Source organism: Sus scrofa, chromosome 10 (genome assembly GCF_000003025.6).
Source record: "Sus scrofa isolate TJ Tabasco breed Duroc chromosome 10, Sscrofa11.1, whole genome shotgun sequence".
In the NCBI taxonomy this organism is placed as follows: Eukaryota; Metazoa; Chordata; class Mammalia; order Artiodactyla; family Suidae; genus Sus; species Sus scrofa.
In genome coordinates this window covers 55,324,126-55,348,367 of record NC_010452.4, presented here as the reverse complement: position 1 = coordinate 55,348,367, position 24,242 = coordinate 55,324,126, and the positions used below count along the sequence as shown (strand labels likewise).

Genomic DNA, 24,242 nt, shown 5'->3' with positions numbered 1-24,242 from the left:
CAAAATTGCAGACATAACCAATTCAGTTTACTATTACGGTAAAATATTTGTAGAAGCAAAGAATAAACTCAGCTAAACATATAGCTGAAATTTAGTCTCAAATTCACATGAAACCTTGCTTCATCCCTCCTTTTTTCTGGTTCTTGAAGGGAGTTCCTATTTTGGTTTTATGGGTGGGAAGGAATGCTAACCTTGTCAACCAAAGTTTTCAAGTTGAATGTCTGGATTCTTGAGAAGTCAGTGCCTGAATTTTAAAAAGATACCAAAGCATTTTTAATATGCTATTATCTACTTGTCATTTCTTTGATATTCCATTTAGCAATGCCTGAGAGTTCTCACCACCCTCCTAATCAGAAACAATGGGCTTTATTAATAAGAACAAAAGAGAAGTTATTCATAATAATCAATATAAATTGTTAACAACAATTCTGCTCTCAAACTTCAAAGTCATAAACTGAGGCATTTTACCTCTTAATTCATGAATACTTACTGTGTGAACCCATAATGGGGAAACATATCTGTTTCATATGTTTCCTGGAGAAATAATACTGAATGTATACTGCTAATTAAGAAAACTCTCAAACAATAAATATAACTCTAGGACTTTCTGTTCATGTGGTTACCAGTATCCAAGTGAGTTGATGTCCATTATTCACCTGCCTTTGAAATTTCATCGAAGGTTTAAATCAAGTGTTTTGAGCACTAAGCCTTTGCCCTCCTTCAGAGGCTATCTTCTCTTAAAATGTTTAGGGTGAAAGAAGTTTGTCTTGTGTTTACTGTTGGATCAGTGCAGAGCATACCTGACTTCTGTGATGTTGCCAAACTCCTAACTCTATTTTTGTGTTGTGATCTGCTTTATTTTGCTCCTTTGCTCTTCTCTTCTTCACCTAACAGAGAAAAAATGAGGCAGATGTTTGGAAAACCTTATTTGCCAAAGTTTTGGAAAACAAAGAATGTTAATACTTTTCTTAGAAATGCAACTACCATTTTGTAAACACAGCCTCTGGCTACAGGGCTTGGCTTTTTTTTTAAAAAAAAATTATCATGGGGTTCCACTTTCTTTAGATAATTCAACCCATCCCTCTTTTGGGGATCCCAACTAAAATCCCTGGGAAATCTTTTGTTTAAATATATTTCACTAGAATATCTCATTTTGTCTGGTGGGTCTTAACATTTCATAGATTTACAAACCCATTAGCAAATTCCCCCACCATTAAAGATAGAGTTGGGTTTTTTGTTTGTTTTGTTTGTTTATTTTGGTAAGGAAAACTTGCTGGGCCAGTGAGCCCATATGGTGGCCACTTTTCATAGTAACTTTTCTTCTCTTATACCACATTATTACAAAATTTAATTGAATCAAGTAAATGTACAAATTGGAAACTCTGGTGAGGAGAGTATGAAGAAGGTAATTTAAAAGCTATTTCCTTGAATCAGGTGTGAAGCTACAGGAGTGGAGATTGGGATGGGAAGGAAAGAGGCTTTAATAGGTCTTGACGGATTAGACACATAACTGGAGGAGAAAGTGATCCCCAAGGTCATTTTGGAGTTTTGAACATTGAAGACGGCATGTCTTCTGGTACCATTGTCAGAGAGGGAGAGTCAGAGGAGAGGTCCAGGTTGGGGGGGGGGAGAACATCATGAATTAGAGGTGACTTCGTGTCATCTGAGTGGAAATATCCAGCAGGTGGTGGAGATGTTGGAGGAGAGCTCCAGAGAGGTTGACCGTCCAGATGTAAATTTGTCTTTCATCAGCTTGGGTGATAGTTAAAGCCCTGAGGATGAATGGGTTTCAAGGGAGAGTGTGGAGGGAAAAAGAAGACACTGGTGATTAGTTAACACTAATCCTGCCTCTCTCTTTAAATGTGGCTGCTACAGGCATTATGCTTGGTTCAGCAAGAACTAGGGAATGTATCTATATGAAAAGACTTTGAAGAAGGATAAATAGTTAATCTCTAGAGAATAGATTGTTTTACTGGTAAACACATTACTCATATAATAGCTTAAATATTTTAATGACTCTTTATAATAAGAGGTTACACTTATTTGATGCCAAATATAGACCTAGCGCTGTTGTACACATAACAACTCATTTATCTTTGCATTAAACTTATCATATTGGTAATAACTCATTATTTTTATCAGTAGTGATAAAAGGGGTCTTGGCTTTATAAGGACCCTTGGCTTCTTCTTGGTAAAAAAAGATGGAGGCACAGAGATGTTAAGTAATTTCTCTAAGGTTTTCTTGTTAAGCACTGAGGTTAGGCTCTGAATCCAAGTAGTCTGGTTCCAAACATATACTTTAATCCCTATACTCTACTGCCCTTGTATAAAACCATCCCTCCATAAGTCTTTAATAGACATTTTCAAATGGTCCTGGCTTATAAATAGTCATACAGTTATTCTATTTTATACCTTAGGACTACATATGCTGGATATACTGTGGATGTTTCTTCTTTTTTTTTAAGAAATAGCTCTTTTATTTAATTTTTTTGGCCACACCCATGACATATGGAAATTCCTGGGCCAGGGATTGAACTAGCGCCACAGCAGTGACCCAAGCCACACAGTGACAACACCAGATCCTTAACTTGCTATGCCTCTGGGAACTCCTATTTCTTATACTCTTGGTAGATCAGTAGATGATCTCTGGTTCCAGAGGAAATAGATTAGTACCTCATGTTGTCCAGGAAAATGAGAATGCAGCACAGCAAAATGATCTGCTAGGATTTGCTGTAAAGGCCAGTTGTTAAGCTGAGAAGCAGTTTGATGTTTTGAAATAATAAAATGATTGTGCTATGAACAAGGCTGAACTATGCACACATTTTTTTTTTTTTTTTCTTTTTTTTTTTTTTTGCTTTTTAGGGCCTCACTCATGGCACATGGAGGTTCCCAGGATAGGGGTCCAATCATAGCTACAACTGCCGGCCTGTGTTACAGCCACAGCAACATCATATCTGAGCCATGTCTGTGACCTACACCAGAGGTCATGGAAACGCTGGATCCTTAACCCACTGAGTGAGGCCAGGGATTGAACCTGAATCTCATCGTTCTTAGTCGGATTCTTTTTGCTGCGCCACAATGGGAACTCCTGCACACAAATTTAATGCATATATGAATTAAGCCTCACACATCATCACTATTCTTCCTGAGGGTAGGGTAATACTCTGCACTGACCCACAAGTTTTCTATTGATTTAAGTAATTAGGATGACTTGATGTTTCCAGCTTTCTCAGATGCATTATACCAGAGTATTTCTTCTTGGTGTAGACTTGGGCTGGCTTCACATCACAATATAATGTTCAGTCATTTTAACAATAAGTCACTAAACAATGATTTCCAGTCAATGTCCCAAGCTGTGTTCAGATGATGGAGACAAGGTGCGGAGGGCAGCACAAGGACAGCCAAGGCAAGATTGTGAGCACATTTTAGAGAACCAGAGGTGGAAACGGACACTGGTGCAAAGTGCCGAGAACCACGATTCAAGATGGAGCGTGGGTCTGAGAACTGGTACATACAAATAGTATGAACACAAAGGAACTAAACTCAGAAGGTGATATAGGGCAGAAGCCAGGCAACCCTTCTTCATTCCATAAACATGTTACTAAACCTGTCCTGAACATGCGAGATACTGTGACGAAAGTGCATTTTCTTTTCTTCAAAGTGCATGTTTGGATCTCTTTCCACTTGGTCTCCCCAGTGCTTCTAGGAAGTGACATGTTTATTTGTAGACTCTGTGCTGTATGACTCAGACAGGAATGTTCCTTGCTCTATGTTTTTGCTTTATTTTTCTTGCCCAGGTTGTTTTTCAAGGCCAAATGATTTCAACTCTTGAACGGGATGAAGTCATAGCTATTGATGATATATCTTTCAGCTCAGGCTGCTTGCCCACAAATGGTAAGAACTTTTTCTCATTTTGATCTTATGGTGTATAATAAATTCAGTGCAATTTAAACATTGTGTGATGACTTTAATCTGCTCTTTATTTTTGCCTAATGTTTTAGAGTGAGCTATTTTCCTTTGTTCTAATACACTGTATAACCATGACTAGATTTATTCTGGAGGTGAAGATAGGTTATTTTTCACTGATGCTGATACTATAAAGAGCTGAAGGGGGTAATTTGATCTCAGATTTGGAATCTCGTAGCAATGTTTACACTGGTTAGTTAAATCTTAACAAGAGAACTCTATGCCTTCTAAAAGATCAGGAGAAAAGTGGCCTTCAGAGACTTGAAATTCTCTCCTTGGAGGATAAATTTGACTATTCCCCTGAAAGATACAGTGGAGAAATATATTAGTTATAATCTATTTTCTATTTAGACTGAAACATCTAGATCAATAAACCACATGCCAGATCTAAAAAAATTATCCATATTGGTCCTTTAATTATATTAAGTGTATATATATTTAATTCACCATTCACATAGCAAGATTCAATATATTGTTCAATATTAAAATTTTAAGTTTGTAGGATAAAGTTAACTTAGCCTAATAAGCAATAATCACATATGCATATATAGATAAATGATATATTTTTTCTTTTGAAATTTTACTATGCTATAGTATGACATAATAGAATAAAATAGCTCTCTGGTAGAGAGGATTCCAAGTTCTAATTTGGTACAAGGTACGGCAATTTTGGTAAATAATATTTTAGTAATATTTTGGCATACCTAAGAGAGAACAAGGACATTTGATAAAGGGTATCTGTATTGTGCTATGATTTTTAAATAGTACTCACTCTTGCTGTTATGTTAAGAGCTTACGGGTGTATGTCTCTTGCAAATCAAACTATGGTAAGGTTTTATAGGAGCTGAGCCCCTTCTGAACATTGGAACACTTTAGGTCTCTTTCACCTTTGTCCATTCTCAGTATATATTGGTAAGAAAGCATGATAGGATAAATTGAAACATAGATATATTGAAATGGAGAACTTTAAAAGTGCAGACTACCACCTCTATCCATTCCTAGAAGTAAATGACTTGAGGATAAACATTAGTTGCTTTCACTAAAAGAAGGTAACATTTACTAGATTTATCAGAAGGGAACAACATCGGTATAGATTACATTGTTAACTCTGGGCAAAGTAGATTAAGCTACTGACTGATCTACCACTCAAATCTCTCCAATACTCTCTTCTGTTACTCTGCAGGGTGTTTCTGATTATTTCAGAGCATAGCTATCTTATACTTGATTTTTAATGGGATACCTAATCCCTGACCCTGATCACTTAAGCAGGGCCTCTGTATATCTCAGTTTTATAGTTTCTGTAGAAATTGAGGTCTGCAAAATAAAATGATCCCTAACTAGTTCTCTATATTGCCCAGGTTGGCTGATCACTCTCAAAGGAGAATAAATCAATGAAATCAGCTGTTGGCTGGACTTTCTGAACCATTAAGAAGTTAGGAGCTGGCTGCTGCCATTGAAACTTTGTTTACCTTACAGATTTATACAGGAAAATGCTTGGATTGTGCTGGGGGTTGAGATTGTTTATAATAGACTCTGCTACCATTTCACATATGAACTTACCCTTCATCTTGGCTCTGGGAACCAAAGCCATTTCCCTAATTACCCATGATCCATACTCTGGGACAAAGGCCAGTGTAGGAAGGCCATAATAATTATTCAGAAGACAAGTGCCAGATTTTTCATAAGCACTAAAAGAACTCCTTAAAAATCACTATAGAAGTAGGAAAGCAATAGTAGTGGGAGTGAGAGCATCAGAAAGTTGGATATTCAAGGAAAAATTGTGGTCAAATTGAAAATTTTGGAGTCCACAATTTCTAAGACAATAGTTCTAGATAGTGCTGTAACTGTATTGTTTTGAGATGATGTGGAGAGAAAGTTTACTGAAGATAAGGCATCGACTTTAAAGCTCAATTGTTGGGTAGGCCTTTTACCTGGATATTAAATTTATACCAGTTTACAAGGTAAGGAGAGGAAGATTTTGAAATCCAAGACTGATGTCTTCAGTGACTATAGAAGTCAGACCTCCTGCGTGGATGACACAGGGGAGTAAGCTGGATGTCATGAGCCAAGACGTTTTTACACATGGAAATATAAATCATTGTGTAGAAGCAACATTGGGGGTTTAGAAGAATGGTAACTTTAATTCTGGACCTTGTTCTTTATGGGGCATTACTCCCCTTGGGGAAGCTGCAAAGGAAGTGCTCTCCTTTTGGAGAAAGCCAGTATTCACTTGAGGTCACGTGGTGTGTTCTTTGAAGGTGAGGATGCTGGGGGTTTTGCTGCTTGGTTTTCATATAGAATAAGGATTGAGGGTGTATTTAAACTTTTTGGAGGAAAACACAGCAGCCTGAGGATTAATAATGGAGAAAAGCATAAAGCATTACATAGTGGGGTAGTGTTGGCACTTGGATGGAGCTGCATTTTGTAAACGGTAGGAAAGTGAGAGATGGTAAAATGAAGTAGCATTCAATGTACAAGTGAGACTCTCCAGTCAAGTTCAGACACTATCATGATAGACTAAACCCAATTAATCATCAGAGTCATTTAGAAGAGGGATTCTGGGATTCACGCCAGACCTGCTAGAGGGGATCACTGATGATGGACCTACACTTTATTTATTTATGTTTAGAGCAAGATCATTTTTATTAATTTTGTCTTTTTTTAACTTGAAAAGTAAAGAGCTGATAGATGATTGGATGGGAAGATCGATGATATATATATATATATAGATATATTAACATTAAGATATAAATGTTACTGAGGAAAAGAGACAAATTTCTCATGAAGAAAAACTCCAAATAATTTATGTAGATGCCCCACCCCCAAAAAGGGGACGTGTAACTCCCTATTTCTTTTTTTTTAGATTTTTTATTATGATTGATTTACAAGGTTCCATCAATTTCTGCTATATGACAAAGTGACCCAGACATATATATATATATATTTATATATACACACATATATACATTCTTTTGCTCACATTTTCCTCCATCATGTTCTATCACAGTGATTAGATATATATAGTTCCCTGTGCTAAACAGCAGGATCTCATTACCAGTCCATTCCAAATGCAAGAATTTTCATCTACTAACCCCAGACTCCCAATCCGTCCACTCCCTCCCCCTCGCAAACCTAGTCTGTCCTACATGTCCATGATATTTTCTGTGTTGTAGATGACTTGTGACATGTCTGAGACTCCGCATGTAAGTGATATAGGATGTTTGTCTTTCTCTTTGACTTCCTTCACTCAGTGTGAGAGTACCTAGCTCCATCCATGCTGCTGCAAACGGCATTATTTTGTCTTTTTATGGCTGAGTAGTATCCCCTTGTGTATATGTACCACATCTTTCTAATCCATTCATCTGCTGATGGGCATTTAGCTGCAGTCATCAAAACGGCATGGTACTGGCACAAAAACAGAAATATAGATCAATGTAACAGGATAGAAAGCCCAGGAATAAATCCAAATACCTATGGTAAATTAATCTATGACAAAAAAAGCAAGAATATACAGTGGAGGAAAGATAATCTCTTCAATAAATGGTGCTGGGAAAACTGGACAACTGCATGTAAGAGAATGAAATTCGAACATTGTCTAACACCATACACAAAAGTAAAGTCAAAATGGATTAAAGACTTAAATATAAGGCCAGACACTATAAAACTCCTAGAGGAAAACATAGGCAAAATGTGCTTTGACATAAATCACAGAAACATCATTTGATCTACTTCCTAGAATAAAGACAATAAAGACACAAATAAACCAATGGGACCTAATTAAACACAAAAGCTTCTGCCAGCAAAGGAAATCATTTAAAAAAAAATGAAAAGACAACCCACAGAATGGGAGAAAATTTTTGCAAATGACTCAACCAACATAGGTTTAATCTCCAAAAGTACAAACAATTCATACAACTCAACAACAACAAAAAAAACCAACAACCCAATTGAAAAAAATGGGCAGAAGACCTAAATAGACATTTCACAAAGAAAGACATATAGATGGCCAGCAGGCACATGAAAAAATGTTCACCATCACTAATTATTGGAGAAATGCAAATCAAAACTACAATGAGGTACCACATCAACCAGTCAGAGTGGTCATCATTAACAAGTCAACAAATAACAAATGCTGGAGAGGGTGTGGAGAAAAGGGAACCCTCCTACACTATTGATAAGAGTGTAAATTGGTACAACCACTATGGAAAACAGTATGGAAATACCTCAGAAAACTAAATATAGAACTACTATATGACCTAGCAATCCCACTCCTGGGCATATATCCAGACAAAAATTTCCTTGAAAAAGATTTGTGCACCCGTATATTCATCACAGCACTATTCATAACAGCCAAGACATGGAAACAACCTAAGGACCTACATTTTAAATAATAGTCTTGGGAAATTTATGCAAAGTCAGCCAATCCTAGGGTTAAGAACAGAACTAGCCTTTGAGAACTATAGGAGCTAGTCTCCTGTTGATTTTTGCACTTGGCAGTGATGCCCTAGAGCAGAGTTCTGGCTAACTTGAATCTGTAGTTTCCATCTCATGTTGTCCTGGTGGTAATAGCCAGGGTAAGGGAAGCAGTCAAAGCCACCCAGCGTCTTCTGGACATTTCCCTCCCAAAATCCTAGTCCAGTGGAGAGTAGGAGATGCAAGGAAGCAGAATGTTTTCTTAGGTGACATAAGACATTACAGCAGGTAGACATTGATGGTATAGATCTCCTACACCAGTACTGTTGATGTCAAGGACTAAGGAATTGTCCTTGTCAATTTGCCTCATGCTCCTCACCTTCTATTCAGAGAATAACCTCTCATATTCAGGGTAGGAGGAAGGAAGGAATGGGAGTGGGCAGCAATGTTTTTGAATATATCATTCATTGACTAGATGGTTGTCAGGTAGATGACCTGAGTTGTTAGGAAGGCTAAGAAAATCGAGTATTTAATTTGTCCTCTGTAATAAAGGCAGGCAAGGAGAACAGGTTTATGCATTGATCGAGCAAACGTATTTGCTACAAAAACTCAACATCAGCATATTTAGAATTAAATTCCGGTTTTCTTTCAAACTGTACTTTCATGTTCCGCATTTTAGTTATTGACATCTATTTGGGCTCAGAAGCCTAGGAGCCATTCTTAAATATGTCTTCCCTTTTCTCAAATCCATATTAATTTGGTTAAAAATATTATTGAGGGCATGCCCTTACATTTCTCAAATTGTTTCCTCTGATTTATCATTGTTATTTATCCAACTCTGATTTTTTTTTTTACCTCACATTTTTTTTCTCTTGGGTTTTTAAAAATTCCAGTTTCAGTCTATTCCACTTTACTGTTCATTGCTACCTGCTAGCCACCAGATTGCACTTTCTCCCATCCAAATATGCCCAATCTCTATTTGGTTTAAATCCATCAGTCACTCTTTATTGCCTTCAGAATGGAATTCACTTTTTTTTTTTTTTTTTGGTCATGACATCGACCCACCAGGATCCTGCTCTTATGCACCAGTCCAATGTCATCCTTCATAATTCCCCCAAGACTTCCTGTACTCCAGCCAAAAAGAACTATCTGTGAGTTCATCACAGGGTCATGTTTTTGGGTATCTTTGCAAATCTTGATCCCTCTGGTTATTTTATAAAAAGAAAATGTTTGGCCTGTCCTGCTACTATGTATCCCTCCAGATTGAGTCAAGCTCTCTTTTCTGAGAAGCCTTCTCTCACACAAATATCCCACCACGCTCCCACTTCCTGTGCACACACATGCATGCACACACATACCACACACATGCACATATACATGGTGTTTTGATTTACCTCTGCAACTAAGTGCTGATTTTCTTGAGGGCACACTTGTATCTTATTCATGTGTGGATCCCCAGCACGGAGCAAGCACTTAATAAACAGATGTTGAATGAATTATTGAGCAAAGAACACATGTGATTTTTTAAGTATCAAGTTTTTTGGATTTTTGGATATTTCTTTCCTCTGAGCTATAAACCATTCCATAAACAGATTTAAATAAAATATCATGGGTATATGTTTTTAGTACTACATACACTTAGGGAAAGTATATTTTTAGATTTTTGTTTTAGTATCAAGTATAAAGATGTGTCCTCAAACTATATCATGTCATTTTCATCTGAGAGGAATTAATCTGGGCCAGTCATTTGCTGTATTTGTGTAGAAGCATAGGTGTTTTTGTCATTTTATAGCAGAAATATAGTACTCGGAAATGAGTACTGCTTCGAAGTGAATTCTGTAATGTATCTGTCTTTTGGTGGTTGTTTTGGTTTCTAGAAATGATTAAGATATATAGATTTCCTGACAAGATGTCTTTATTTTCTCATTTCTTTGCACCAGTGTGCTTTCAAAAATTTGTTGTGATTTTTTTGTTTTGAGACTAGAGAGTAATTCTATTACTATGTTTTTGTTTTCTGTATTCGGATGCTTTGATGTCTGGGGTCTTGCTGTCCTGGAGGGACTTGTCTCTTCCAGGGTGAGCCAATTTCTAGAGGCAGTAAAACGGCTCACCCTCCCGTGTGTTTCAGTTGCAAATCAACCAATCCAGAGCCCACACCCAGCTACTGCTCCAGGCTCTTATGCTCTGGGTCACTGTGTACCTGCGCTCATCACCCCAGGGTCATGGCGTGTTTTCTAGGACTGCCTTAAAAGAGTAACACAGACTGGGTGGCTTATGCAACAGAAATTTATTTTCTCATGATTCTAAAGAGTGGAAGTCCAAGATCAAGATGTCAGGAAGCTTGGTTTCTTTTAAGTCTTCTCTCCTTTCCTTGTGGATGACTGCCTTCTGCCTGTGTCTTTACCATAGTCTCTGTGTGTGTCTGTGCCCCGAACGCTGCCTCTTGCAAGAACACTGATCATTTTGGATTAGAGCCCACCAATATGACTTCGTTTTACCTTAATTTCCTCTTTACAGACCGTACCTCCAAAAAAAAAATGTCGCATTATGAGGTACTGAGGGTTTGGACTTCACCATAAGAATTGGTAGTGGGGAGTACAGCTCCGCCCGTAAAAGTAAGGTACTTAACAACTAGGGACAGCCTCTCTGCCCCAAAGCCCAATGAAATTATTCAAACTAACCCATCCTGCTTACCCTGCCTCATCAGCTCCTTCCCCCAGAAACCACAGTAATGGATTTTCCCCACGGTTTCCCTCTCCCTCTGGCTTCTGACCAACCTTGAATTTTCCCTATGTGTTGACCCCAGCCCCCTAGCATGGTTTTCCCTGTCTCCTTGGTGTCTGTGAGTATAACAAACTATCTTTTTTTTTTTTTTTTTTTTTGGATGGGCATAGAATCTGAGCTACAGCTGTGGCATCATTAGATCTTATAACCCACTGAGCCAGGGCCAGGGATGGAACCCACTACTCTGCAGTGCCTTGAGCTGCTGCAGTCAGATTCTTAACCCACTGCACTACAAAGGGAACTTCACAAACTATCTTTTTAATCATAGTCATCTTTTGATCTGTTGGCTTTTCTATATACCTCAATAATAATAATAATATTATAAAAATATTGTGGTCAGTGGGATAATAATTAAAAACTGCTCAAACATGATAACCATTTACTGCCTGAATAATGAATTAAAATGTAGCAGTGCTTAGGGGCTCTGTGTGGCATTAAGACACCCCTTCAATGCTATGTTAAGGAGTAGTTTGGTTGTTTTTTTTTTCCCCAACTCTGCCTTAGTCTTCACTTCCTGCTTGTGCAAAGGTTCAGGGTTATCCACACTTGAGAGAATACAGTCTTCAAGGGTCTTTCCTCAGCATGTTCTCATCCTTGTACTTTTTGCTTGTTTCCCTTGGCTTTTTCATTATCCTAAAATGTGTTGGAGCTCTTCAAAGCCCTCTGTGGACATCTTATTCCATGGCTTTTCACTTTAAGATTTTTGTCATCTCCTTGTTTGTTCCAATTTGCTATATATCTCAAATTGCTATGATGCAGATAGTTGCTACTGATTATTTTCTTCAAATTCTTTGAGGAAAGGCTCTTTGAAATGAATGAGTTAAGAATCGAATCAAATAAAGACAAAACTCTAGGATTCTAGGCTGCTGCTTTTCATGACTACTATGATTCCAAAGTTTTTTTCGGCAAACTCTACCAAGGAAAACTGAAATAAAAACCATGCCCACACATATCATAATCCAACTCCTGAGAAGTTTGGAAAATAAATTTGAAAGTGATAAAAGATAAATAACACATGACATACAAGAGCAATGAAGTTGTCATTGCTGCCATTGTTTTAGTTGTTGCTATTTATTGTTCAGTGGCTGTAAAGGGCTGAAATGCATCCCTACCCAGTGCCATAAGTTGACGTTCTAACTTCCAGTACTGTAGAATATGAATGTATTTGGTGATAGGGCCTGTAAGAGATAAATTAGGTAAAATGAGGTCATTTGGGTGAGCCTTAATCTAACACAACTAGTGTTCTTATAAGAAAAGGAGATTCAGAAAAACACATGGAGGAAGGACCAAGTGAAGATGGAGAGAGATGGCCACTTACAAGCCAAGGAGAAAGGTCCTCAGAAGAAAAAACTCTCCTGACACCTTGATCTGAGAATCACAGAAAGTAAATTTACTCAGTCTGGTACTCTAGTTTGACAACCCTAGGAAACTAATACATTGATTCTTCTGAAATAACTTTGTAACATGAATTCTTGCTCTTATGTAGTCACTTGAGTCTCTGCTTGGAGAGATGCTATCATTTTCTGTAGAGCTATAGTTTTCCCATCAGTGTAGAAGCCAGAATACAGTGACATATCTTTAAAATGCTGAAAGTAAATAACCCTCAACCAGGGTTCTGTATCCACTGAAAATATCCTTCAGGAATTAAGGCAAAATAAGGACATTGTCAGATGAAGGAAAACGAATAGGATTAGTCACCAGAAGATCTGATCTAAAAGAAATGCTGAGGGAAGTTTTTCAGCCTATAACAAAAACAGCAAAACAGGAAAATTATATATTTAAGAATAAAGGAAGAACAACCACGGTCATAAATATCTGGGGAAATACAATTTTCTGGCCTCTAAAGACTTTTTAATAGTCATATAGCTGTTGAAAGCACATATTTGAATACCTCTATGGTGATTTGAAAATATGTAGATGTAACACAAATGCTAAGGATAGCATAAAGTTGTGAGTGTAGAAGTTCTATAGCCACATGATGTCTATGTTTCATTTGAAATGCTAACTCTATCAAGAGTGTTAAAGTGTGCATATTACCCCTGGAGCAAACACCAAAATGATATAAGACAAAATTAAACACATAAAAATATTGAAATAATCCACAAGAGGGCAAAGGAAAAACAGATGGCAAAAGCAGAAATGATAGGAGAGGGGAAGTAAAAGGCACAAATGGTAATTAAAATATTGGAGATGGGACTTCCCTTGTAAAGAGAAGATAAACTGAAAAAATAGGGGCGATAAACTGAAAAATAATAAAACTGGTTACCAAATCACAAACATATCACAATTACATTAAATATAAGTAGTCTAAGTATTCCTTTTAAAAGTCTGAGGTTGTCAGATTAAAGATAGGAATTAATTATATTCTTACTACAAAACAATTGAAAAATATATAAATTAATGATAAATGATATAACGATGAAGGGATTCAAAAAAACACTATGCAACAATAATCCAAAGGACAATGGAGTGGCTATGTTAATATCAAACAATGTGTTCTTCACAACAATCAAAATTAACAGGGAAGAAGTTCCCGTTGTGGCTCTGGTTAACGAATCCGACTAGGAACCATGAGGTGGTGGGTTTGATCCCTGGCCTTGCTCAGTGGGTTAAGGATCCGGTGTTGCCATGAGCTGTGGTGTAGGTTGCAGACGCAGCTTGGATCCTGCATTGCTGTGGCTCTGGCGTAGGCCAGTGACTACAGCTCCGATTTGACCCCTAGCCTGGGAACCTCCATATGCCACAGGATCGATCGGCTCAAGAAATGGCAAAAAGACAAAAAAAAAAAAAAAAAAATTAAAAGGGATAAGGAAGTATGTTCACTAAAATTCAAAACAATTTTATATATATAAACAGTATTAAAAGTACATGAAGTAAAACTTTTAGAACTAAAATAGACAAGAAATACACAATTATATAAAAAATAGGCAAATCCACAGTTATAACAGGATCCTTGAATACACATTTCTCAGTAGTCAATGGTACAAGTGCACACAAAAAATTGGAAAGGATTTAGAAAAATCAGTGAAAAAAATCCAAAAATATGTATGGAATGACAAAAGACCCTGGAATAGCCAAAGCAATCATGATAAAGAAGAACAGAGCCAGAGGCTTCGCACTTCCTAATTTCAAACCGAACTACAAAGCTATAGTAAATAAAACAGTATGGTACTGCCTTTTTAGAAGTACACAGACTAATGGAACAAAATAGCCTAAAAATAAATCCCCATGTTAGATCAACTAATATTTTACAAGGGAGTGAAGAATACTCAATGGGAAAAGGATAATCTTTTGAATAAGCGGTATTGGTAAAAGTGAATAAAATACATGTAGAAAAATGAAATTGGACTCCTATCTTAACACTACTCACAAAAATTAACTTGGAATAGATTAAAGAGTTAAATATAAGACCTGAAAACATAAAACTCTTAGAAGAAAATATAGAGAAAAAAGGTCTTTGATAGTAGTTTTGGCAACAGATTTTTTTTTTTTTTTTTTTTTTTTTGGATATGATAACAAAAGGACAAACAACAAAAGCAAAAATAAATAAGTGGAACTATGCCAAACTAGACAGCTTCTATTCAGAAAAAAAAATCAACAAAATTAAAAGATAATGAACTGAATGGGATAAAATATTTACAAGTTATATGGCCCAGTTGAGCCATATAGAAATGGCTCATACAATTCAATATCAAAAAAACAACCCATTTAATAAATGGACAGAAGATCAGAATAGAACTTTTTCTAAGGAAGATGTATAGTTGGAACTAAAAATTAAATATTTGCATATTTACAGAAAATATTACTGTCTATGCATAAATACAGAGTTTATTCCTTTAAAAGATTCTGGAACCAGTGAGTTTATCATAATAGCAGTATACAAGGTCAGCATAAAATCAACTGTGCATGATTGCAATGAATAATTGGAGACTGAGATTAGAAAAATCGCATCATTTCTTTTTTTTTTTTTTCCCCTGTCTTTTTGTCTTTTTCTAGGGACGCTCCCGTGGCATATGGAGGTTCCCAGGCTAGGGGTCCAATCGGAGCTGTAGCCGCCAGCCTATGCTACAGCCACAGCAACTCGGGATCCGATCCGTGTCTGCAACCTACACCACAGCTCACGGCAACGCAGGATCCTTAACCCACTGAGCAAGGCCAGGAATCGAACTCGCAACCTCATGGTTCCTAGTTGGATTCATTAACCACTGAGCCACGAAGGAACTCCACCATTTCTAATACAAAGTAAATTCTTATATACAAATCTAACAAAATATATACTGCATCTCTATTCTGAAAACTATGAAACACAGATGGAAGACATCAAGAAGTCCTGACTGAATAAGTGAATTATTGATGGATTTATAGACCATGGCTGTGTGTCTGTCAAAACTCATAGAAATAAATATCAAAAAGTATGATTTTACCATGCGTAAATTTAAAAAGAAATTTGAAAAAAAGTAGCTTTTTTTCCTTTTTTTTTATTACTCAAAAGAATTTATCACATCTGTAGTTGTATAATGATCATAACAATCTGATTTCACAGGATTTCCATCCCACAGCCCAGGCACATTCCCCCACCCCCCAAACTGTCTCCACCGGAAACCATAAGTTTTTCTTTTCTTTTCTTTTTTTTTTTTTTGTGCTATTTCATGGGCCACTCCCACGGCATATGGAGGTGCCCAGGCTAGGGATTGAATCAGAGCTGTAGCCACCGGCCTACACCAGAGCCACAGCAACGCGGGATCCGAGCCGCGTCTGCAGCCTACACCACAGCTCACAGCAACGCTGGATCGTTAACCCACTGAGCAAGGGCAGGGATCGAACCCGCAACCTCATGGTTCCTAGTCGGATTCGTTAACCACTGTGCCACGATGAGAACTCCCGGAAACCATAAGTTTTTCAATGTCTGTGAATCAGCATCTGTTCTGCAAAGAAGTTCAGTCTGTCCTTCTTTCAGATTCCCCATGTCAGTGAAAGCATTGGATGTTGGTGTCTCATTGTACGGCTGACTTCACTTAGATGATAGTTTCTAGGGCCATCTGTGTTGCAAAAAATGCTGGTATTTCGTTCTTTTTAATGGCTGAGTCATATTCCATTGTGTATATGTACCACTTCTTCTGGATCCACTCCTCTGTCGATGGACATTTAGGCTGTTTCCATGTCTTGGCTATTGTAAATAGTGCTGCAATGAACATTGGAGTACATGTGTCTTTGCGAGTCATGGTTTTCTCTGGATAGATGCCCAGGAGTGGGATGGCTGGATCAAATGGTAGTTCTATGTTTAGTTTTCTGAGGCATCTCCATACTGCTTTCCACAGTGGTTGCACCAATTTACAATCCCACCAACAGTGTACTAGTGTTCCTTTTTCTCCACACCCTCTCCAGCACTTATTGTTTGTAGACTTTCAGATGATGGCAATTCTGGCTGGTGTAAGGTGGTGCCTCAGAGTGGTTTTGATTTGCAGTTTCTCTAATAATGACTGATGTTGAACACCTTTTCATGTGTTTCTCGGCCATCTGTATGTCTTCTTTGGAGAACTGTCTGTTTAGATCTTCTGCCCATTTTGTGATGGGGTTGTTTGTTTTTTTGGTATTGAGCAGCAGAAGGTGTTTATAAATTTTGGAGATTAATCCCTTGTCAGTTGGTTCACTTGCAAAGATTTTCTCCCATTCTGTGGATTGTCTTTTTGTGTTGTTAAGGATTTCCTTTGCTGTGCAGAAACTTTGAAGTTTGATTAGATCCCATTTGTTTATTTTTCTTTTTATTGTCAATACTCTGATAGGTGGATCTGAGAAGATGTTGCTGTCGTTTATGTCAGAGTGTTTGGCCTATGTTTTCCTCTAGGAGTTTGATAGTGTCTGGTCTTATATCTAGGTCTTGAATCCATTTGGAGTTGATTTTTGTGTATGGTGTTAGGGAGTGTTCTAATTTCCTTCTTTTTCATGTGGCTGTCCATTTTTCCCAGCACCACTTATTGAACAAGCTGTCCTTTCTCCCTTGTATATTCTTGCCTCCTTTGTCATAAATTTGTTGGCTGTAGGTGCGTGGGTTTAATTTCTGGGCTTTCTATCCTGTTCTACTGATCAATATTTCTGTCTTTGTGCCAGTAGTGTATGGTTTTGATGATTGTTGCTTTGTAGTATAGGCTGAAGTCCAGGAGCCTGATTCCTCCAGCTCCATTTTTCTTTTACAGGATGTCCTTGGCTGTTCTGGGTCTTTTGTGCTTCCAAACAAACTTTAAAATATTTTGTTCAAGTTCTGTGAAAAATGTCTTTGGTAATTTGACAGGGATTGCATTGAATCTGTAGATCGCCTTAGGTGTGTAGTCATTTTAATAATATTAACTCTTCCAATCCACGAGCATGGTATATCTTTCCATCTATTTGTGTCATCTTTGATTTCTTCCATCAGTGGCTTGTAGTTTTCAGAGTACAGGTCTTTTGTTTCTTTAGGTAGGTTTACTCCTAGGTATTTTATTCTTTTGGAAGTGATGGTAAACGGGATTGCTTCCCTAATTTCCTTTTCTGCTTTTTTATTGTTAGTTTATAGAAACGCTGTCGATTTCTGTGTATTGATTTTGTATCCTGCGACTTTGCCATCAAGAAGTCCTGACTGAATAAGTGAATTATTGATAGATTTATAGACCATGGCTGTGTGTCTGTCAAAACTCATAGAAATGAATGTCAAAAAATATGATTTTACCATGTGTAAATTTAAAAAGAAATTTGACAAAAAAAATAAGAAATTTGAAAAAAAGTAACTTTTACCATTGGAAAATTCTTGATAAGGAAGCTACTACATAGATTAATAAGTCTAGTATTATTTGTAGGGAAATAATATAACTGTTTCTCTCTCTATAGTCTTTAATATAGAAATAGACATACTCCGTAAAAGTGGTAGATATGAGTATCTTCATGGTTTCTTAATATTTTTAAGTTGGACAATAAAATAGAATTCTACATAATATTAGATTTTTTTTATTATTCTCATACCTTTAAACAGTTTCATTCTGGCTACTGCCCTTCCCAAGATATGAATATTCATAATGTTAATATTCACAATGAATATTGAAAGGGAGATCTGTTTAGACTTTACCAAAATTGTAAATATCAAAAAAAAGATCAAGGTTTATGACTGACTAAAAGAGAATGTGCTTAATCACTTATTCTTAATTACTTTTGATTCTTGAATAAACTATTATATATTTTTGTAGATTACATGATATGTCTCATAATCAGACTATCTGGAATATTCTGTGAGTATTTTTCGATTGGTTTGCCAGGACTTTGTAAAGGGTCCAAAAAACCCACAAATTCTCCCTAATGAGAGCCTGAATAATGCATATAATCCAGTTAAATAAGTAAGGACTTCGTTATCCTTTATACCTTATTTATTTCTAGCTACCTTTTAAGATCTGATGACTATTCATTGAAATCTATTACTAATTTAAGAAAACTGATAAAGAAATTGGCAAAAGCATCAAGAGTCAAAAGTGGATGTCTGCTCTAATGTTTGCCACCATAGCCTTGAGGCTTGGACTTCATCCTCTGCCATCTGAGAGAGTCTGGCCAATTTCACACAACCTGTTAGTACAAGATTTGAAGGATGGTTGGCTTTACACAAGTGGCTTCCTCCGTATGGAGACGTTGAAATCACTGACAAAGCTTCATCCTGCTGATTGTGCATCACTAATGGAGAATTTTAAAATGTCAATGATAATTTTCAACAGCTGGACTGTGATGCAATATAAGAATAAGAGGGAGGGTGGGGAGAGAGAGAAAATGAATATGAATATAAGTATAAATGACATCTTTAAATAGCCTTGAGCTTTGAGATTGAATACACTAAAATAAAAACCTGTCCAGGAGATGAATTGATTGACAACTTATATCCCCATATCACTATTTTTATGGTTATAAATTCTGGTTCAGAGGATTAAAGGTAGTCGTACAAGTGGTTGACATTGGTGAAAGATATTTCATACCAACTGACACAAGCTGCATTTTAAATTCCATGCAATTTGTACTTGACTATTTTGCTATATTTGTTTACAGTACTTTTGTGGGTCTTGTATAAATAGTGAAAAATTAGAGATAAAATACAACATTTAATTGAACTAGAGAATATATTATGCAGCTCTAGGGGCAGAAGCTTTGTAGCTATTATCTGAATCTACAAAAATTAGAGTTTTAATTGTTTCACGGTAGTTGTTATTGTGCAATCTTAGCTTCACTTAATCGCCCACACTCCCTTAATTGCATATGCAGTTTTATTTTCAGTGGGTCTAACATTCAAGAGGCTTTGTGTATTCATCATTTGTAAGATACCATTATGAGAAACAAGATTATGGATGTTCTTCATAAATCATTTTCATAACCAATTGCTTCAATTTTATTTTCAGGAAAGATGTGGACAATTTATATAAAGTCTGTGTTATTTTAAAAGATTTCATGGTATTGACCTTAGGTCATTTATTCCTTCATTTAACAATCTATATGCATTTATTCATTCATTAAACACCTATATATTATCAAGAATTTTTCGAGATACTAGGGAGACAGCAGTGAAAAAACAAACAGTAATCCCTGAGTTCATGGAATTATGTTTTAGTTAGAAAGAGAAAGAATGTAAGTGAGTAAATAAAAATGTCTAAAATATGTCAAGTGGTGATATGTACTATGGATACAATGAAAAAAACTAAGGGTGCCATCGGTGAGGCAGAGATGGAGTTTTAAATAAAGTGGTCAGGTGTGGTCACATGCAGAACATAGTTTCTGAACAAAAACAAAGCAAAAATCAAGCCCCAAGCAACTGTGGGATCGAGCCACGTGTATATTGGAAGGTACTATAAATGCAAAAGTCGTGAGGCAAGAGTAAGCCTGGTTTGTGTAAGGCAGATCATGGAAAGGAATGTTGTATGTATTTCTTGTAGGATAGAAACCCATTTGATGATTTTGAGCAGAAGAGATGTGACCTGACTCACTGCTTTGATTTAGCTCTAATATATTTTTCTTGTCCTCCTTTCTTTAGATGAATAGTTAAATTACAGGATTTGAGATCAATCTTTTTTCATTCCTGATGATCATTTTCCTTCTAGGCACTATTGTAGCCCCAGGGCACAATTTTTAGTAAGTTGTATTTTCATTTTCCTTCCGCTCCAAATGCTTGGCTATGTCAAAATCTGTTTTACTTAAACATGTAACATTTAATTATCAGAAACATATGGGTTTCCCAGATTTGTAGTTTAATTTTATTTTGTTCTGAGAATATTGGAAGATCATAATGCGGCAAGGGCAGCAATAAGGAGGCCCACTCAGTTTTTGCCGTAATCTAGAAAGAATGATGTTCCCTTGACTCAAATGAATAGTGACAATGGAAGAGGTAAGATGTAATGAGATTCTGGATGTGTTTCAGTGAAAGTAAGAAATAAGACATAGATGACACCAAATTTCCTACCTGAGCTAGAAGGATGGGGTTTGGGCAGAAAAAAAAAAATCAGAAAATATGTCTAGTTTTAGGCATATTTCATTTGAGATGCATGTTGGTTATCCAAGTGAATTGGCCAAGTCGGCAAAGGATTTCTATGTTGGAGTCCTGTGAAAGGTCTGGGCCTTTGTTATAATTTTATGAGTGTGTTATAAATCAACTATAATTTAAAAAGTATGTAATAGACTTCGCCATGGAGAGATCAACCTTGATATATGCAGTTTTAGCAGAGTGGTAAGGGTAAAAAAAAAAGAAAGTGTTCTGATGTATGTTGCACTAACATATAAATAACCCTTGAAAACATTTTGCGAAGTAAAAGAAGTCAAATACAAAGGACCATGTAATGTATGACTCCATTTATATGAAATATGCCGAGTAGGCAAATCCATTGAGGCAGAAAGCAGTTTAGTGGGTGCCAGAGGAGGAGGAGAGAATGGGGAGTGACTTCTAATTGGTAAAAAGTTTTAGTCTGGATTGATGCACCTGTTTGGTGATAATCGTGCAGCATTGAAGATATAAAAGCCACCAAATCATGTACTGTTAAATGGTTAAAATGGTGAATTTTATATAATGTGAATTTTACGTCATTAACAACAGTTTAAACAAGCCTCATTGGAACAGATTCAAGGGAGAATGGGGTGGGGGAAGAGAACTGTGTTGGGGTCAGTGAGAATAGGCGGAACTTGTAGAACTTAGTTGGAGGGGGTTCTATGTTTAAGAGGTTTTCTTAAGATAGATGAAGTTGTGGCTCCTTTGTGTACTGAAGGGAAAGAAAACACGATGTGAAAGAGGGGAAGAGATTGCTGGAATGATTGCTGAAACAGGGAAGAGGAGAGGTACTTTCCGAGTATATGAAAGGAGTGGACCCAGAGTGGAGCAGGACTAGCTGATGCACAGTTAGACGAAGACAGGCGAGTGGGTGGTGGTGCAGGTAGTTTGGTGATCGGGTTGGTGCAGCATTCTTCTGATTTCTCTCATTTTCTCAATGAAATGTGAAGTAAGATGATTAGCATCTTACGTAGCTGAGGGGAAGGAGGAGTTAGAGAATTAGGGAAGGGGCAGAAGGTTTTGAATAGTTTGCCTAGGAATGGAGGAAGAGGAAAGAATTAGGAAGATGTACTGGGATGGCCCCAGTGCAATGGAGTGAGTAGTCAGGGATATGGAGTCATTTTGCTTAGAATGGCAGTTGCCCATCACTCATGTTGAGCTACACAGGTGCAGGCTGGAGTAGGCAGAGTGTTTCATGGGGAGTGTTTCATTGTGGATAGGGTGGTAGGTTTCTCAGCCTCTCCATAGTGATGCTATCTGCATCACTGAATATTGAGCTCTCACCTGGGCTGGGACTTCCATCCCCATAGACATTTCCCAGGCCAGTGCCAATGTCGTGGCTGGTCCAACCCTTGTGGTTCGTGTTATTATCATACGACATGCCTCAATAAGAACCAACAGGGAAGTTCCGAAGAACAAGATTTGCTTCTCATTGGGTTCTGCCTTTATTGAGGCTGAGGGTGGTGAGCTAATGTTTCCCAGGTTCACTGTTTATTGGTGAATTTAAAACAAGAGTGAGAATTAAAGTGCAGGAAGGGAAAAGGGGGGTCACTCACCTGATTAGTTATCTATGTCACCAAGGGATTTGAAAAGGGCAGCTTCAGGAGTAGGGCGGCCTGGCTCTTTATCCAGCAAGTAGGGGCAACGTGCTTACTAGAGATGGATGTCTTTGGAATGGATGCCTCAGCATTTCAAAGGTTGATGTCAGGCACTTAAATTCAATTAAAAAAATCTGTCAGTTACTGACAGTTGTGATCATCCTTAGCTGAGTGGTGGCAAAGGTTGGTTTGCATAAATGATGGAGCATCAGTTAGAAAAAAATTGAGAAATTAAGAGGCAAGATGAAAGTGAATATTGAAATGACAAAGAATGACATAGAGCCAAGGGCTAAAGTCTTGAAGGATTGAGAGGTAGTGTACCGTGTCTGTAGATGATGGGGATATCATTTGATGTCGGGAGATTCAAAGCTTGGATATTTAGGAAGGTGAGACACCTCAGTACATTTTCCACAGTGGCTGTACCAATTTGCATTCCCAACAACAGGTTCCCCTTTCTCCACGTCCTCAACAACATTGGTTATTTGTGTTCTTTCTGATAATAGCCATTCTGACAGCTGTGAGGTGATGTTTCATTGTGGTTCTGATTTGCATTTTTCTTTTTTTGGCTGTACCTGTGGCATGTGAAAATTCCCAGGCCAGGGCAAGAACCTTCACCACAGTGGTAACCCACACTGCTGCAGTGACAATGCCTGATCCTTAACTTGCTGCACCACAAGGGAACTCCTTGCATTTTTCTGATAATTTTTTTTTCATCTTTTTGCCATTTCTTGGGCCGCTCCCGCCGCATATGGAGGTTCCCAGGTTAGGGGTCGAATCGGAGCTGTAGCCGCCAGCCTACACCAGAGCCACAGCAACGCAGGATCCGAGCCGCATCTGCGACCTACACCTCAGCTCACGGCAACGCCGGATCTTTAACCCACTGAGCAAGGGCAGGGATCGAACCTGCAACCTCATGGTTCCTAGTTGGATTGTTAACCACTGCGCCACGACGGGACCTCCTTTTCTGATAGTTAATGATCTTGAGCATCTTTTCATGTTCCTGTTGGCCATCAGCATTTCTTCTTTGGAAAAATGTCTATTCAGCAACATGGTTGGAACTAGAGACTCTCATACTAAGTGAAGTAAGTCAGAAAGAGAAAGACAGATACCATTTGATATCACATATCTTGAATGTAATATACAACATAAATGACCCTTTCTGCAGAATAGAAAATCATGGACTTGGAGGACAGTCTTGTGGTTGCTGGGGGAGGGGAGGATTGGGATGGATTGGGAATTTGGAGTTAATAGATGAAAACTATTGCCTTTGGAATGGATAAGCAATGAGATCCTGCTGTATAGCACTGGGAACTATGTCCAGTCACTTATGATGGAGCATGATAATGTGCGAAAATAGAATGTGTACATGTATGTATAATTGGGTGACCATGCTGTACAGTAGAAAAAATTGTATTTTAGTCAAGTTGTTTATTTTTTGAATCTTGAGTTGTATGAGCTGTTTATTTATTTTGGATATCAATCCCTTATCAGTCATACCATTTGCAAATAATTTCTCCCATTCTGTAGGTTGTCTTTTCATTTTGTTAATGGTTTCCTTTCTGTGAAAAAGTTAAGTTTAATTAGATCTCATTTGTTTATTTTTGCTTTTATTTCCTTTACTTTGGAGCTTAGTCAAAGAAAATATTGCTCTGACTTCTGTCAGAATGCTCTGCCTATGCTTTCCTCTAGGAGTTTTATAGTATCTGGTCTTATATTTAGGTTTTTAATCCATTTTGAATTTATTTTTGTAGATGGTGTTAGAGAATGTTCTAATTATGTTCTTATTCATGTAGCTGTCCAGTTTTCCCAGCACCATTTATTGAAGAGACTGTCTTTTCTCCACTATATATTTTGCCTCCTTTGTCATGAGAGAGAATTATCTGGAAGTGGGAGTGGGGACAAGAAAAATACCTCAGGAGTTCCCATCATGGCTCAGTGGTTAAGGA

At 37.4% G+C, this 24,242-nt stretch overlaps 1 protein-coding gene across 1 annotated transcript in view; it reads left to right on the top strand.

Annotated features, from left to right (window-relative positions):
• Positions 1-24,242, top strand: part of MALRD1 (MAM and LDL receptor class A domain containing 1) — a 598,238-nt gene that overhangs the window by 32,676 nt on the left and 541,320 nt on the right. Inside the window, 1 exon segment of the mRNA XM_021064964.1 lies at positions 3,798-3,894. Within this exon segment, the coding sequence (XP_020920623.1) occupies positions 3,798-3,894 (97 nt within the window).